The sequence below is a fragment of the Portunus trituberculatus genome, chromosome 30, assembly GCF_017591435.1.
Source record: "Portunus trituberculatus isolate SZX2019 chromosome 30, ASM1759143v1, whole genome shotgun sequence".
NCBI classification, from domain to species: domain Eukaryota; kingdom Metazoa; phylum Arthropoda; class Malacostraca; order Decapoda; family Portunidae; genus Portunus; species Portunus trituberculatus.
Genome location: NC_059284.1, coordinates 614,681 through 632,448, shown reverse-complemented (window position 1 = coordinate 632,448; position 17,768 = coordinate 614,681). Strand labels below are relative to the sequence as shown.

The window sequence follows — 17,768 nt, the reverse complement described above, 5'->3', positions numbered from 1 at the left end:
AAAATGGTGCCTGACTTAAGAGATTTGACTTATGAAGACAGACTGAAAAGAATGCAACTTCCGACCCTGGAAAACAGAAGAGAAAGGGAGACCTGATAGCAATATACAGAGTGATGATTGGCATGGAAAAATGGATAGGGAAGATCTGTGTATGTGGAATGAAAGAATGTCGAGAGGGCATGGGAAAAACTAAAATGGCCACTTATAGGAGAGATATGAAAAATATAGCTTCCCTCATAGAAGGGTGGAAGCATGGAATAGTTTAGACGTGGAAGTGGTCAACGCAAGGAATATCCATGATTTTAAGAAAAAGCTGGACATTAATAGATATGGAGACGGGACAACACGAGCATAACTCTTTTCCCGTATGTTACAATTAGGTAAATACAATTAGGTAAATACACACACACACAGACGAGACGCGGTAGAGGAAGCATGCAATACCGTCGTTCCCGAGAATCAGCTGATCTTCACTACCTTTGTTTGGGTTTGCAGTGGCCTGGGCGAAAAGTGTGGACTCATTTTTTTTCATGAATACAGTGTTAAATAATAATGAGTGAGAAAGATATTCCATCTAAATGCAGGTATGTGACAAGGAAAGAATGAAAGCTGATGATGACAATGTTGGTGAGGGAGAGGAGAATTTGAAGGCTTTGATACGGCGCAAACTTCACTATTTGATAGAGTCTTGACTATCGAACGTAAATTAGATAAATTGATAAAGGAGAGTATGGGAATGAAAGAGAATGAAGAACAGGATAAAGAGCTCCAGAAATTGAAAGAAAGGATAAAAAGAGTGGAAGAAAACGAAACTAGGCTAAGAACCGAAAATGAAGAATTAAAAGTCCAAATAGCAAACTACAAGAAATTGATGGAAGAAGGACTCGGTAAAGCCGAGAGAGAAAAAGAGAAGCTAAAAGATCTAGTTAACAAAGAAGAAGAAAGAGTACAAGACATGATTAAAAAAGAAGTACAGGCATGGAGAATCCAAGATAAGAAAGACAAGGAATCATTTCAAGAAGTATTTCAAGAACAGTTAAAAGAAAGAGATGAAAATATGGCAAGCAAAATGATAGGAGTCCTCAAGAAAAAGGAAAATTTAGTAAGAGAAATTGCGGAAAAAAAGAAGAGTGTAATTATTTTTGGACTGAAAGAAAAAATGTTAAATATAGACCAAGAAGGAAAAGACGAAATGAAATCAGTAAAAGACCTACTAAAACATCTGAATGACGAGGATAGACAGAACTTAGAAGAGGAAGTAGAAGAAATCCATAGAATGGGACCATATCAAGAAGGAACAGTGAGACCAATTAAGATATTACTAAAATCACAAGCAGCAGCAGAAGAAGTACTATATAGAAAAACAAAACTCAGAGAAACAGAAGGTTGCAAAGATATATATATAAAGAAAAATAGAAACGAGGAGGAAAGGAAGAGACACAATGAACTGGTGGCAGAAGCAAGAGAAAAAATAATGAAAGGTCAGAGGAGGAGAAGAAGGCATTTTTTTGGAGAATTATAGGAGACAGGATAAGGAAATGGTATATAAAAGAGAAAGAAGAGAAAAGAATGGAGCAAGTTTAACTAAAAATGATAAGAACAAGAGATTAAAATGATGTATACAAACATAGATGGGATTTTATCTAGTAAATTAGAATTAAGAGATTACATAAAGAAAGAAGAACCAGATATTGTATGCCTGGTGGAAACAAAGTTAAATGAGGCAATAAAAATAGACATAGATAAAAGGTATAATATATGGAGGAGAGACAGAGTGGGTAAAGGAGGAGGAGGAGTCATGATGATGTTAAGGAAGGAGATAGTGGTAAATCAAGTGGAGTTTGGGAAGGAAAATCAGAAATACTGTATGTTAAGATGCATATTAATAAAAAGGAGTTAACAATCATTGGAACATATGTGCCACCAAAACAAACTCATGGACTAACCAAGAATATAGAGACATGATAGATGACACAATAAGGAGTCTTACAAGAATCATTAAGGAAAGGAGAAAAGTGATATTGGTAGGAGATTTCAACTGTAAGGAGGTAGACTGGGAAAATTATGAAAGTGGTATGGGGAAGATGCCTGGGAGATAGATTCCTGAACCTAATGATAGATAATTTGATGGTCCAAAGAGTAAAGGAAAACACAAGATTCAGAGGAAACGATGAGCCGGCAAGATTAGACCTAGTTTTTACAAGGGATATACCAATTAACGATGATATAAGATACAAGTGCCCATTGGGAAAGAGTGACCATGTAATATTAGAAATGGATATAGAAGAAGGAAAGGAAGATAGAGATGAATCATACAAAGGAGACCGATTAAATTACAGAAAGGCTGATATTGAGAATCTCAAGAACTATTTTAAAACGTAAACTGGGAGGAGATGGAAAACTCATTAACGGTTCAAGAGAAATATAACTTATTTTTGGAAATATACAAAACTGGGGTCAGGAATATGTTCCGAAATATAGACCTAAAGAAGAAGGAAAGAAAGATTGGTTTAATGCAAGATGTGCTAGGGCAAAGGAGAAACGAGATGGAGCATGGAAAAGGTGGAGAAGAAACAGAAATCCAGAAAATAAGGAAAACTTCAAAACAGCAAGAAATGAATATGCTAAGGTGAGAAAGGAAGAAGAAAAGAACTATGAAAAGGACATTGTCGAAAAATGTAAGGAACAACCAAAATTGTTCTACAGATTCATAAATGGAAAAATAAGACAAAAAGAAACAATAGAAAGGTTAAAAGGAGAAAACGGAATGGTGGAAGACCCAAAAGTATGGCAGAACTGTTAAATAGTAAATTTCATGAGGTCTTTACTAAGGAATCCAAATTTGAAAGACCACAGGGTAATAGAGAGACTGTCTATATGAAAGAGATTAAAGTAACCAAGCTTGAAATAAAAAGTTGATGACGGAATTGGATGAGGAAAAGGCAATGGGACCGGATGAAGTCTCAGGCAGAATACAGAATGTAGGGAAGAACTAGCAAGTCCAATATACAACATCATAAAATGCTCAATAGAAAATGGAACAGTGCCAGTGGAGTGGAAAAGAGCTGAGGTGGTTCCCATATATAAGAGCGGAAGGAAGGAAGAACCTTTAAATTACAGACCGGTATCACTAACTAGTGTAATATGCAAGATGTGTGAAAAAGTAATAAAGAAGCAATGGATTGAGTTTCTTGAAGACAACAAAATATTATCAAATAGCCAATTTGGTTTTAGAAAAGGTCGGTCATGTGTAACAAATTTATTGAGTTTCTACTCTAGAATAGTTGATAAAGTACAAGAGAGAGAGATGGGTTGACTGTATTTATTTAGATCTAAAAAAGGCTTTTGATAAAGTGCCACATGAAAGATTACTATGGAAGTTAGAGGAGAAGGGTGGCTTAAAAGGAAGCACATTGAGATGGATGAAGAATTACTTAAGGGGGAGAGAAATAAGGACGATAGTTAAAGATATGAAGTCCAAGTGGAGAACAGTAGACAGCGGAGTGCCACAGGGTCAGTATTGGCACCAATACTTTTTCTCGTATATATAAATGACATGCCAGAGGAGTGAACAGCTACATAAATCTGTTTGCGGACGATGCGAAACTGTGCAGAGTCATTAAACAAAAGAGGATTGTGAAATACTACAGGAAGACTTAAACAAGATCTGGAAATGGAGCAAAAATGGGAGATGGAATTCAATGTGGACAAAAGCCATGTCATGGAAATGGGAAAAGTGAAAGACGACCAGTGGGAATCTATAAGATGGGAGATGGAGTAGAACTAGAAAAAGTAAAAAGGAAAAGGACTTGGGAGTGACAATGGAAGAAAATAATCAACCGGTAAGCCATATTGATAGAATTTTCAGAGACGTATAATTTGCTAAGGAATATTGGAGTAGCATTTCACTATATGGACAAGGAAATGATGAAGAAATTGATAAGTACTAAAATAAGACCTAGATTGGAATATGCAGGAGTTGTGTGGACTCCCATAAAAAGAAACACATAAGAAAATTAGAGAGACTACAAAAAATGGCTACAAGAATGGTTCCAGAATTTAAAGGGATGACATATGAGGAGAGACTAAAGGCTATGGATCTACCAACCTTGGAGCAGAGAAGAGAGAGAGGGGATCTGATACAAGTTTATAAATTGATTAACAAAATGGATGAAGTGGATAATGAGAAACTGATCCTGAGAGAAGAATATGACTTTAGAAGCACAAGATCGCATAGTAAGAAACTAAGGAAGGGACGATGTCTAAGAGATGTTAAAAAATTTAGTTTCCCGCAAAGATGTGTTGAGACTTGGAACAGTTTGAGTGAGGAAGTGGTGTCAGCAAAGAGTGTACATAGTTTTAAAGAAAAATTAGATAAGTGTAGATATGGAGACGGGACCACACGAGCATAAAACCCAGGCCCTGTAAAACTACAACTTGGTAAATACACACACACACACTCCCCCCCATGGGATGCAGCACCCACCTCTCCATCCTGTGGACACCCACCCTCACCACCTCGGTTCCCAGGTCAACTGTCACCAGATCCCACAGGCCCATGCCTGACTCCGCCATGAGGGAATTTGGGCAGTGGCTGACACATCACCCGTGGACCGAGGTACTGGAGGAGGAAGACGTCCACACAAAATGGCAGAACTACTTCACCACCACAACGGAAGCCTTCCACCACTACTTCCCCACCAAGGACATCACAGTGGACCCATCTGATGCCCCTTGGATGATGCCCTGCATCAAACGACTCCTTCGTCAGCGTGACAGGGCTTTCCACTCTAGCCCTGACCAGTACAGGAGTTTAAGGAACAGAGTTATCAGGAAATAAAAAGCCAAGGCAAGCTACTACCCAGACAAAATTCACCATCTCAAGCTTACTAACAACAGACAGTGGTACAACAAGATTAAGTCTTTGTGTGGTTTACAAAAACAAGCCTCTTCTCTTCCTATGCTTTCACACCTTTCACCTGACAACGCGGCCGAAGAGATTAACGGTCACTTCGCTGCGATCTGTCAGACACTCCCTCCCCTTCACTCTACTACTCTCCCAGCCTACCTCCCTGCCTCCTCCCCTCCACCCCCTGTCCAGGAGGTTGATGTTTACAGGAAGCTTCTTAAATTTAAACTAAACAGATCCACCACTCCCACTGACCTCCCATCAAAATTTACAGAGAATTTGCCCCAGAACTTGCCACACCCTTTGCTCTATCATCAACGCCTCCTTTCTCAACATTCTTGCCCGATGACTGGAAGACATCTTACGTCACCCCCCTCCCCAAAATTTCTAATCCACAGTCACTGAATGATCTAAGACCAGTCGCCATCACCCCTATACCCAGCCTTATCTGTGAAGATTTTGTGTTCGACTGGGCCTATAACAAAATTTGTAACTCTATTGACACACAACAATTTGGCAATATTAAATCCACCTCCACATCTCACTTCCTTGTCAGCTTCCTGGAATTCGTTCACAGCCACCTGGACAAACGAAACACTTCTCTAGCTATTGCTTTTGTGGACTTCAGAAAGGCCTTTGATCTTGTTGATCACACTGTTGTGATAAATAAAGCCATCACTCTGGGTCTCTCCTACCTGATAGCGTGGCTGGCAGACTTCCTCGGGAAGGCGTCAGGCCGTTCGTTATCAAGGCTCTGTCTCCTCTTTCCAACAGCTCACATGCGGGTCCCTCAGGGGACCAAGATGGGTCCACTGTGCTTCCTCATCCTCATCAACGATGCTCGTCCACACCCCCACCGCTGGAAGTATGTGGACGACTGCACCGTGGGCGTACCGTCAACAACACCAACCCAGACTTCTCAGCACTGCAGTCCACTCTAAACCAACTACAGACGTGGACGGAGGACAACAAAATGACCATCAACCACACCAAGACCGTGGTGATGCACATTTGTACCTCCACAGCAGCAGTCCCCCCTCCCCAGCTATCTGTGGGCCCTCACTCCCTCCAGGTGGTCCGCAGCACCAAGCTTCTAGGTGTCTTGGTGGATGATCAATTGTCATGGAAGCAGCATGTTTCCAACATCATCAGGTCAGCCTCATACAAAATCTATTTACTGCGCCGACTCAGGTCCCTGGGAGCACCGGCAGATGAGCTGAAGGGAGTGTACCTCACCTTTATACTCCCTAAGCTCATGTACGCCACCCCAGCGTGGTCCTCCTCCCTGAACCTCACACAACGACAACAGCTGGAGAGGGTTCAGAGGAGGGCGTTCAGGGTCATCCTTGGGCCTGCCTACAGGTCCTACAAGGACGCCCTGACCTGCCTGAGTCTGCGAGGCTGGCCACAAGACACCAGGAAGCCTTGGAAAAATTTTGGGAAGGACTGCTGCGTCATCCACGTCTCCGCCACCTGCTACCCCCCGATGTGCCTCCCCCTGCTCGCGCCACCCAACACCAGAATCGCGTGGCGCCCTTAAGAGCACCGCGCACTGATCGGTACCGACTTAGCGCGGTGCCCACTATTGTGCGAGCCTTAAATAAATAAGTAAATTAATAAGTGAATTCTAGGTTAAGTTATATCCATAGTTAGGTTAAGCATTTCAGTTCATTGTCATAGTGTCTCCCCCCCCTGTACATTTTCAGTGTAATTTTTTACATTGCCAAACTAATAAACCGTATATTATTATCATTATTATTATTATTATTATTATTATTCATGCTCTTAATTCTGTCTACCTCTAGTGGACTCAAATCTGGATATGATACACAGCTCTGCTAAGACAGCAAAAGATAGATGTCACACAATAACAATATTCTCATTTTATTCACCCTATTCAGTTATGTATCATTATTCTTGTTCTCTTCCATCCTGTGATGTGAGAATTGGTTATACAGGTCAGTATGGAGAACATCTCACCAAGATAGAAGGCCCGGTCCTTGCGGCCATCACGAGTGGCAGCCAAGAGACAGCAGCGGTAGTCATAGGGGCTACGCAGCTTTTCTTGCAGGTTTCCCACTGTCAGATCCTCCGGCACTCTTGACATGTATTCTGTAACAAACACATGGCCATTACTAGTACCACATATACTGAGGAAAAGCAGCACAAAGGCTTTATCACATGTGGAAAATAAATTTTCAAAAAATACAAAATGAATTAATAATACTGAACAAAAAAACGTAAACACAGCCCACCATCCCTCAACTTACCATAATTTTCTCCCTTGGTGAGCTCGATAAACTTGATCTTTGCCTCAGAGCGCTGTGGTGCTGTCCTGGAACGGTCTGGCAGATGCCAATGTTCCAGGCACTGGTGGCGAAGGTCAGACTGTCGTGGCTCAATGAGTTGTGTGTCTTGACAGAACTGTTGGATCTTCTTGAGGCTTATCATTTGCTGGAATCCTATCCTTGGGGAATGAGTTGGGAGGGTTAACATCAATGACAGTATGTAGTGCCATTCATGTACTTCTATTGGTTACCTAAATGATTTTTTGAAGTACCTCCAGGGTCATTCCACACACGTCAACCCAAGGGCCAAAATTGAAAAATGGTCTAAACTAGCTTTGTAATATATCAAATTAAAGTTAAAAACCTGAAGTTTCCAAATTTGAAGAGAAAACTGAAAAATATTAAGTCAAATTTTTTTATAAGGCTTTTGACGTTGAAGAAAATTGTGAAAAATTTCTTTACAAAAAAAAAAAAAAAACCCTAATTTTAGTTTCCCATTTTTTCATCACATGGAAGGTTGTTGATTCTGACTTTGATGTATATTAGAAGTATGGTCATCACTGCATTAGGTTAGGATGTTGTTGGCAATTCTAAGCAGTTTAGTATTCAGTAATAATTGATCATATAAAACAATTTTTAACCCCTTCAATACGGTGACGCCTATGTGGGTGTCATGAAGCCCCAGTAGCAAATACGGTGACGCCTACGTAGACGTCATATTTCTTTTCTGAGCTTTCTTCAGTTCAGTTGTCCCATATAGTGTGTTGGATACCAACTACACACGCCGTATGCTGTCCTTGAAATCCTAGTGCTCCTCCCACCATCCTTGTCTCCACCAATCACTAAAGATAAGCTACATGCGTCCCGCCTTGTGTCTAAAATTACCCAATGGCATAGACTGTTCCCATCTCTCTCTCTCTCTCTCTCTCTCTCTCCATTCCTTCACTCCCCATCTCCCTTTCCTCCCTCCCCATCTCCCTTTCCTCCCTCCCCATCTCCCTTCCCTCCTCCCCTCTCCTCTCGAAGATAAGTTACATGCGTCCCACCTTGTAACATTCGTGAAACACACACACACACACACACACACACACACACACACACACACACACACACACACACACAAATACAAAACAACAAATTTTCTATTCTCTCTCTCTCTCTCTCTCTCTCTCTCTCTCTCTCTCTCTCTCTCGTTTCCCTCTCCTTCCTCCTTCCCTCTTCCTCTCGAAGATAAGCTACATGCGTCCTGCTTGTGTCTAAAATATTAGCAAATGTCACTCTCTCTCTCTCTCTCTTTCTCCGAAGAGAGAAGCGTCCACTTTCCTCTTCGAAGGCGATATAGTAACTAAAAAATAGCAGCATAATACACAAAGACAACAAGTATGACAAGCTTGCACGAGTTTCCAGCTCGGGCGGCACTACCACCCGTATATCATACAGGCGGGCTTTTTTAACTACCGGCGCGAAGGGGTTAATGTAACGACTGCGACAAAAAATTGACGTTTGTTTGTATAGGGCAATGATTTTTTGGAGCAGCTTAATATAACTTCATATCCAATGTTGATTTAGTTGTGGGGTACCTATGCACAATTTGCCTTTTTTCTCTGGCTATATATTTTACTGTAATTACATTGCGATCATTATGTTTTTTTCGTTACAGTCGTTTAATGGTGCAAATGAAATGCAAAGCTTAATGCTTCCTTTATAACCTCCATATAAAACATTTTGAAAGTTCCTTTAATTTTTTAAGAGTTTTTCACATGTATAACAGTAAGCTGAACTCCTGGTTGAATTTTCTGTAACAACCACCACAACCTATTTAACAATGAATATAAAAAACACCAATAAATACAGAATGTTCTAGATAGTCTCATTTTCTTCTTTAGCCATTAGCACTATCTTGGTAAGAATTATATCTCACTACCTGCATAACTCCTAGAGATATAGGTAAGAGTACACCCATATGATACATCTGAACATAACAACTGCCATGGTGGAATGACCCTGCATCTGCTTTGGTCTTAAGACTGAAGTAAGGAATAGTCATTACGAGGGCATAGAAGTAAACCAAAGCATGCTCTTGAGCCTTCAGTCTGCTGCAGTCTCTGTATTTCAGTAGGTGAAGAGTAAGGAAAAAGGTCTCATTAAGAATGGAAAGAAGAAAACAATTGAATGCTGTCAGCTTTTCATCTCATCAACTCCCCTCCTCTGACTGACTGTCTTCAGCCTCTTTCTCACTGCCAAAAGGTTGCATCTCTTTCTGTCTTTTATCACTATTTTCATATTAACTATTCTACTGATCTTGCTAACTGCATGCCTTCCTCCTCCTGTGGCCTCGCTGCACAAGGCTTTCTTTTTCTCATCCCTATTATGTCCAACCCTCTAATATAAGAGTACTCTCAATCATTCATACCTTTCACTGCTAAACTCTGGAACTTCCTACCGGCTTCTGTATTTCCATCTTCCTACGACTTAACTTCTTTTAAGAGAGAGGTGTCAAGACATTTGTCCCACTCTTTTGACTAATTCTCTCATATTTTTAGGCAGACTGCAATTCCAGTGGGCATTTTTTTTTTCTAATATAGTTTTTTTTTGCCTTTGGCAGTTCTCCTTCTTACATAAAAAAAAAAAAAAGTCTTGTTGCAGAAGTATATGTGTACCAAGCCCAAACACCTGGAATATAATAGGGTGGTCCATGAGACTTTCCCTTTCCACCATGGGCTGATAAGGTTACCACTGTACCATGGGGCTGCCATGGTACAGTGGAACCATGCATGCTTTGGGGTCCAAGGAGTCTCCAAACCAAGCGCACAAGTTTGAATCATGTCCATGGTCTGAGCGTAAGGTAGGTTTCCTTACTTGGGACAACAGTTTCCTAGCGGGTGGGCTTTGAGATAGGAGGTACCCCAAAAAGTATCCACTTTAGCCCATAAATTCCCGTGAAAAGCCCACATGGCATAAAAAAAAAGTGTGTGAATGTGTGTATGTGTGTGGGATTGCTAATCTGATCTGATAAATAGACAGGTTGTCATGATTTTATATTTTTACAATCACAATTATAACTTGGTCATTATTGGAACATTTAATATTCTTAAAACTATAAGCTGAATTTACTGTCAATAGAGAGATATTAAATCATAGATATTATCAAAACTTCATGTATAACTTACTCATTATTGGAACTGTACATGTAATCAAAGAACTCTTGGTCTGCTTGCAGGTCCTCCACAGGCACTAGCTCCACAATGTCCATTGAGGTGCTGGACAGGCCAATGATTCTCTCATTCATCTCAAACAAGTACTTGTACACGTCCTCTGTTCCCTCCTTCTTCCATTTGCAAATTATATATCTGAAAGTGTACATACTGTTAGCCAAAAATTTTCCTAAAACTGTAGATATTAATAAAAATTTCTATCATTACTAGTACACAGCTGCTGTTCCTTTTTCCATTTTAAAAGTTATATACCAGAGAGTGTGGTTGTTGTAATCCAAGAATCAAGAAGAAATGAAACACAAGGATGAAACAAGACTGTGCAACATGCAAGCCTGACATGGCTGCTATAAGGCACACCCAAATGTTTAGATACTTATACAGAATGATGTAAAGTATTTAGTGTCATCAGATTCAAATATCTTACCTTTCTGAGTTGGCAGGTCTGCTTGTGTTGGGTTTGTGAATTGAAACGTACTTGAATGAGCGGTACATGAGATAAATCAAACCAACGCTGAACGGTGTGAACACATCAAATAGCTTGCAAACAAAATGGCCATCTGGAAACAAAGAGTAACATTCTGACAGAAAGAAAAGCTTCCATCTGATAGTAATCTTACAGTGCAAGTACAAATTATCAATATTCCTGGCACTACCAAGAACTAGCAGACATAGTTGGTTGAAAAAGATATCTTGAATTGAAAGTCAGAAAGTCTGACCACCAGATTTCATTGGAATAGTCTAGAAAACTCTCCTGGTGAAATATTTCTTAATTCTGACATTCACTTCTCCCTCATCGACCTTGAAATTTCACTCTTAGGATTCCTGAGAGACACTTTTTATCTGGAAATGAATACGTGTGAGGAAAATAAATACAAACAATGATACTTGAAAACACATTTTTGTATTATTTATTCCCAAAATGTTAGCTTATACAGTGTTTTTTATATGGTTACCTTATTACACAGTTAAATCTGAAGATCTTAAGCAAAGTGTCTTTCTACCTTAAATACATACAGGTAACTCTTGATTTACGCATGTTTGATTTAAGCATTTTTGTTAAAACGTGACTGAAAAAATATCATAATTAACTTAATTTGCGCGATCGGTTTGCTTAAGGGGAGGCGACGCTTTTTACTTAAGAGGTGTATTTTTTCTTTAGTCAGATTCTCATGAAATTTGGTGTGTTTATGTATTAGTGCCTCAATTACAAGAATCCCAAGTATTATTGAAATACGATCCTTAGTTTTAGAGAAAAAAAATATAATACACGCTGAAAACGGTTAAAAATAGCATCGGCTTTCTTTGTTATTTCTCGAATGTTTTTCAACTTACTACTTTGAAAATAAGTGTACATGCTGTAGATGTATGTAGCTTTTTTTCCATCGTAAAACATTTTGATTATCGTAATTCATATATGAAAAATTTTTTTTAAATATCAGAGACAAAAACTACCTTTTTTCCTTTTTAATTTTTTTTAGAGACATACATAATAGTTTTTCGAAATGTTTCACGATGAAAAAAATTTCCTGTTTCCTCTTTCCATTGATACCTTTATATCTGAAATTACTTAAAAATTAACGGTGATATTGTGCTCGAAATATCAATAACTTTAGTTTTGAGATATGAGCCGTTTTCTGTTGAGCGGTGCAAGTCACAATGTTTGTTGGCTACATGCTTAGTCCCTGGGCAATTCTGTTCAATCCTGCACAGCCAAGGTAATTTATTACCTCATATACAAGCTTGTAGTTCATATACAAGCTTGCAGTTCAGCTCAGTGAGGTTTCTTTCCTTCCCAGCATCATCTACCAAGTGACATGGTATTACTGGCGTGTCACTGTCACCACATGTGGAACACGTGACATTGATGTAGGTGTCAAAGCTGTTATTTGTTGCCTCCATTATCTTGGTACCCAGCATTTGGTACATGTTCCTGATACCAGACTTTCAAGCTGTGAATGAAAAATAATGAATTTTTCATCTTTACAAGGAGGAATCTTCCTTTTCAAAGATGAAAAGGTGTATCCATCCTTGTTGTTTCTTGTGACTCGGTTGTTGCTTGTGATGGTGAAGATGACAGCTGTGAGGTTGAGGGAATAAGCTGAGGTGGTGGTGGTGGAGAAGACACGTGTGTGACCAGGGTCAGGTCATGAGTGGGTGTCACTGCAACGAGCGACTGAGATCTTTGCCCTCCTCCTCCCTTCTCCTCTCAATCAGCTTCTTCATCCTTTCTCTTTGGTTGGTCTTTATCTTTGATTGACGACCCATGACTTTCAATGTTCTAAAGTGCAGGGAAAGTGTGGAAAATCAAAAGACGATTAGCTGCAGAGCGCTACATATCTACATTCCAAGACGTCCGGCAAGACACTGCCTGTGACTGCTGACCTCACAGCCTACTACAAGGCACGTAGCCTCCCTCCCGCTCTGTCCTGATGTTACCATATGAAGGTTTATAATATAAATACACTAGAAAATAGTAAGAAAAAACTTAAAAATGCTACAAAATCATAAGCAACGACAAGTCATGTTGCCTACCACGTGGTAGGACATTTAATCCCTTTCCCGGTGGAGGATCTATATATAGACGTTTCGAAAACGGGACTTTTTGTCGGATCATCTATATATAGATGCTTGTTCTTATTTTACTGCACTAAGTTGTCGCGTCGTTTATATACTATAGACGATTCCTTACAAATAATAAAATTCATAAAATAAATAATTATTTAGCATCTTAACTACCCAAATACTGGTCAAAATTACCTATCAAGGCCGGTCACCACTTGTGCTTTCTTGATGGTAGATGTGCTACACATATAAGCTAATACTGGAAATTTTTGCATTATTTACATTTTTTTTTATCATCAGCCTATCATGTCTAAGAGAAAGAAAGAACTGTACCACACACCAGCAATGTTGCCTACAAATGAATAGTACAAAACAAGTACATATGTGAAAAAATAAGAAGAAAAGTGGAAGTAAATTACGTACATCCAGGTCACAAGTCCTGGATGTGAGTAACTAGGACTCAAAAAAGCATATTGACATATGAGGCGTGTAGAATACAAGGGGCTCAAGTGACAAAATAAAAAAGTGGAGAAAAACGCAGTTAAAGTTTGGCAATATTCAGAATGTCGTGACTTTTTTTTTTACATGAGATAGAAAGCTCTAGTTCGTTTAATTTGAAAGGTCTATCATTTGACTTTTAATTTCATGTAAAAAAATAAACATTACAACTACACATTCTGAATGTTGCCACATTAACTGTGTTTTTCTCCTTTTCTTTTGTACATATTCGTGTTCTTAATACTCAAACATGTCCCAATTCACTTTGAAACATTCTTAAATTCATAAAATATTAATGTGTGAGTGTGTATGTGTATGTGTATGTATGTGTATGTATGTATGTGTATTAATGTGTTTGTGTGTCTATGTGTGTGTATGAATGTGTATGTGTGAATAAGTGTGCATTTGTATGTGTATGATGTGTATGTATGTGTGTATGTTGTACACATTCAAGTATTGCAAAAAAAAAAGTAGCAGGGAACATAAATTAATATTCCACGAGGCAAGGGTGTGAGGAAGACTGGCCAACATGCCGTGACGTCACGCCAATGCCGTGCGCTCACTGACTGGCGGACAGCTACGTCACAGTCCCGTGACTGACAGCGCCCTGCCCATTGGTTGCTGAGGTGGGTGTGAGAGGAAGTGGCGCTTTAGCCCTCTCTCTGGTCTCTCGTGTGTACCCTTCAGCCTGAGGGCTGATACGGGGATTTTCGACCACTTTGCGAGCAGCTACCGGGCTCACACATTCTTCCCCTGGATTGAGGAAGACAATGCTGTACAAAAGTGCATTTCTCAAATGTGGCGCTTGAGCCCCTTGTATTCTATATGCCTCATATATTACCACCAATGAAACACAAACAACACTTACATATAGATTCAATTGTTTGTTCAGTATTGCGGCAGAGTCTATATATAGATGTCACTTGTTCAGTTTTGCTGCAAAGTCTATATATAGATTCAATTGTTTGTTCTGTTTTGCGGGAGAGTCTACATATTGATGTCAATCAGGAGTAACCATTTGCTAGGAAACTATATATAGACGTATGGATAGAAGTCGGTAGCGTCTATATCTATATATAGACGAATTTCTATTTGGTAGTTTGCTCATCTGCCCTGCCACCAGGAAGGGGTTGAAGAGACCTTTAAAGTGCATAAATAAAGGCGATTTAAACATATAAGGAATTACGATAGGAACTTACTGTTTTCACAGAAAACTGTAGACATTTTTAACAGCAGTACTAATACCTCAATTTTGAGGTTTGGGTAAAAAAATCACATTATTTTGCCATTGCTTCCCCTTAAAGCAATTTGGCCCAACCACATTTTCAAACTGAGCACCAGACATAATTTCAAACTGCGCACCAGAGTTCTGCAGCTGACCGATAGGTGGGAGCTCCGCTCTTCTCGTGCCTCATTTGCAGTCTGCCAGCACTGAATACAGACGGAATCTCTTCAATCTGCCTATAATTCACCAAGATGGCCCCAAAACATCCTTCATCTTTTTCTGCATGTGGGGTTATTTTTGATAAGTGGATATTTTATAAAGTGGTAAAGCTCAGAGGAAGATGGTGACTGACTGTGGTGTGAGTGGTGAAGGTAGTGACGCAGTGAGTGTTGTGTTTACGTATTCTTTGTTTTTTTGTTTTCTCTTATTATTTTTTGCTTTCTCTTATTATTTCTTGCTTTTCCCTTTACTTTAAATACACTTCTAGTATTTATAATGGTAAATAATAAAAACATGTTAATTTAGCCAAATAGAGCATTTTGTACGATTTTTTTTGGACCCCCTATTATCTATTGTTTCTTAAGAGAATTACACGTTTGTTTTAAGCAAATTTTGATATAAACAATGCCTCTTGGAATACATCTATCGCGTAAATCAAGAGTTACCTGTATTTGGTTGAGGTTGTAGCCCAACGAAAATCAAATGTAACCACTATATTTTAACACAACATGGAAGTATCATTTTGGTGAGCCATGGTCTTCTTTCTGGAGTCTGGGAGCTCTGCATGATGACAAAAGACAACTTGGAGGAGAAACTGTAGTTGCTCATCATCATGAGCCTTCGGTTGTATTCCTGGATGACAGCAAATCCTCCCTCTGCATGATCATCGATAATCGTCATCCCATTCACAAAGGCCTCTGCTGTCCAGAAGTCTTTCTTCCAGGCACAGCTTCTGGAAGAACTGTCACATGCTGGTTGATGCCATGCCTTGCAGTTGGATTCCTGAGACGTCTTGACTAGACACCTTTGGGCACTTCGCTGGAGATTCACCTATCACCGTGGTGTGAAGTGAGGTGAGAATTTGCCTCTTCTCTTCAACCATGACCAAGAGATTAAAGAGTGCCAGAGTAACAAGTTCCTCTGAGAGGTACCATAGGTGCCTTGGAGCTTGGTCAGAGATGCCTTTCTCAAGTCCAGACTGACATCTACGAAGGTCATCAAATCCTTCAACAGTTGTAGGTTGTGTTGAAGAGCAAGTACAACCTCTGAAGCCAGTATCCAGGTTTTCATGTACAGGTGACTGATGATGATGGCAATTTCCCGCAGGTTCTTCTCCCGCCCCTTACTGTGAGCTTGAATTGGCTCCAAAACATCCACATCTTCAGTGCATATATGGCGCTGGACATCACCTTGTGTGGTGCATGGTTTTGGGGGCTAAGAACCTTACTCCTCATGGGGATACTAGGCTGAGGAAGACCACAGTCAATTCCAGCAGCTAATGGTAGTCATTCCAGAGGCCCTTGTAGTTGATGAGAGTGCTCTAGAACCAATCCTTGTCCACAGGATCTAGCATGGGACACAGTTGAGGGTGGGAATCACAGGACTCGAATTAACTCAGGTCGATGAAAGTCCAGTGATCTTGAAAGTGCTTGAACATGATCACTGTTGGACCTGACGTGGGGCTGAAGACTGTCATGAAAGCTGCAGCAAGGAGCAACTCAAGGACATGATGGTAGCACACGAAACACAAGAGATCTTTCTTGAGCCACTGCTCAACCAGCACAAGCCTCGTTGTTCAGGCCTGTGTTGGAAGATGTTGTGTCAAATGACATCCCACCAATGCACTCAGTGAAGTTCCAGTCTTTGATTGCCCTTACAATTGCTTTGGTGATCTCAGAGCTCATTACGTTCGGCAGCTTGGGAATGTTAAGGAGCAGCACCGTTCCATTGCCTGAGACCAGAATGGGAAGTTGATCGACGTTCTTCTTGGCCATAAGATCTTGCATTAATTTTCCATCTCAGTCAAAGGGGAGGGAGAGTGAGAAGAAAGAGTAATATAGTAAGTCCTCGTTGTACGGTACTTCTTTATCTAGTAAATTCAGTTACAGTATTTGGAAATTACTACCCTCGATTCAATATACGGTAAGAAAAATTCACAGATACGGTATCCGCTCGTCATCCGAGAGGGCCCAGCGCGGGGGAGCAATGGTGATGACTTCATCCACGCCACACCTCCTGCCACTCATAGTACTGACTTTAACTTGACCACCCTTGGAGCCTCTCTTATCTCTTCCCCTCCCCCCTTTTGTTTAACTGCATTACATATTACTTACATGCATTACTAATTAGATGAATAAATGGAAAATCAAAGGGTCTATTGTAAGCACAAATATATTCATAATAATTATGGTAAACATTTAAAGCCTACTTCCAGCGGCAAACCATGCAGCAACTGATATATGGGCCTGGCAAGCCCACTATCAGAGAATGGTGGAAGTCATATAACATCAAGCACGCCTTAGATAACATCAAGTCATCTTGGGACAATGTGAAGACGTCTACCATGAACTTGGCGTGGAATAAAATATGGCCAGAATGTGCGCATGACTTCCAAGGCTTCACTGAAGACGACATAGTAAATCTGTGCATAGGGCTGGCTTCCATGAAGTTGATGATAATGATGATGTTCAAGATCTTTTGGAAAGCCATGCTGAACCTCTCTCGAATGATAAACTTACAGAGCTAGATAAGGCATCACAGGAGGCAGAAAAAGAGGGAGATGAGGAAGAAGAACCTGTGCATGGCCTGGACATCAAAACTCTTAGAAAATGTCTTGGTGGTATTGAAAAGCTCTGGAAACCCTGAAGGAACGTGACCCAAACCAAATCTTGCCAGGAGTAGCAAAGTGGCTCATGACGTAGAGAAAAGTGTCAAGATTTATCAAGAAATCTATGATGAAAAAACAAGAAAACCCAAACAGTCCTCCATCTACTCGTTCTTCAAGCCAGTCAGACATGCCATCCCTGTCACACCTGCCGACCCTGCTACAGCTGGTCCTTCCACATCTGCTG

At 40.1% G+C, this 17,768-nt stretch overlaps 1 protein-coding gene across 1 annotated transcript in view; it reads right to left on the bottom strand.

The window, feature by feature from the left end:
• The window catches only part of LOC123510707 (cap-specific mRNA (nucleoside-2'-O-)-methyltransferase 1-like), an 88,353-nt gene that overhangs the window by 45,633 nt on the left and 24,952 nt on the right, over nt 1-17,768 (bottom strand). Inside the window, exons 7-10 of the mRNA XM_045266040.1 lie at nt 10,837-10,969; nt 10,368-10,547; nt 7,180-7,376; nt 6,890-7,021 (exon numbers count right to left, since the gene is read on the bottom strand). Of these exons, the coding sequence (XP_045121975.1) occupies nt 6,890-7,021; nt 7,180-7,376; nt 10,368-10,547; nt 10,837-10,969 (642 nt within the window). The remainder of the gene's footprint in view (nt 1-6,889; nt 7,022-7,179; nt 7,377-10,367; nt 10,548-10,836; nt 10,970-17,768) is intronic.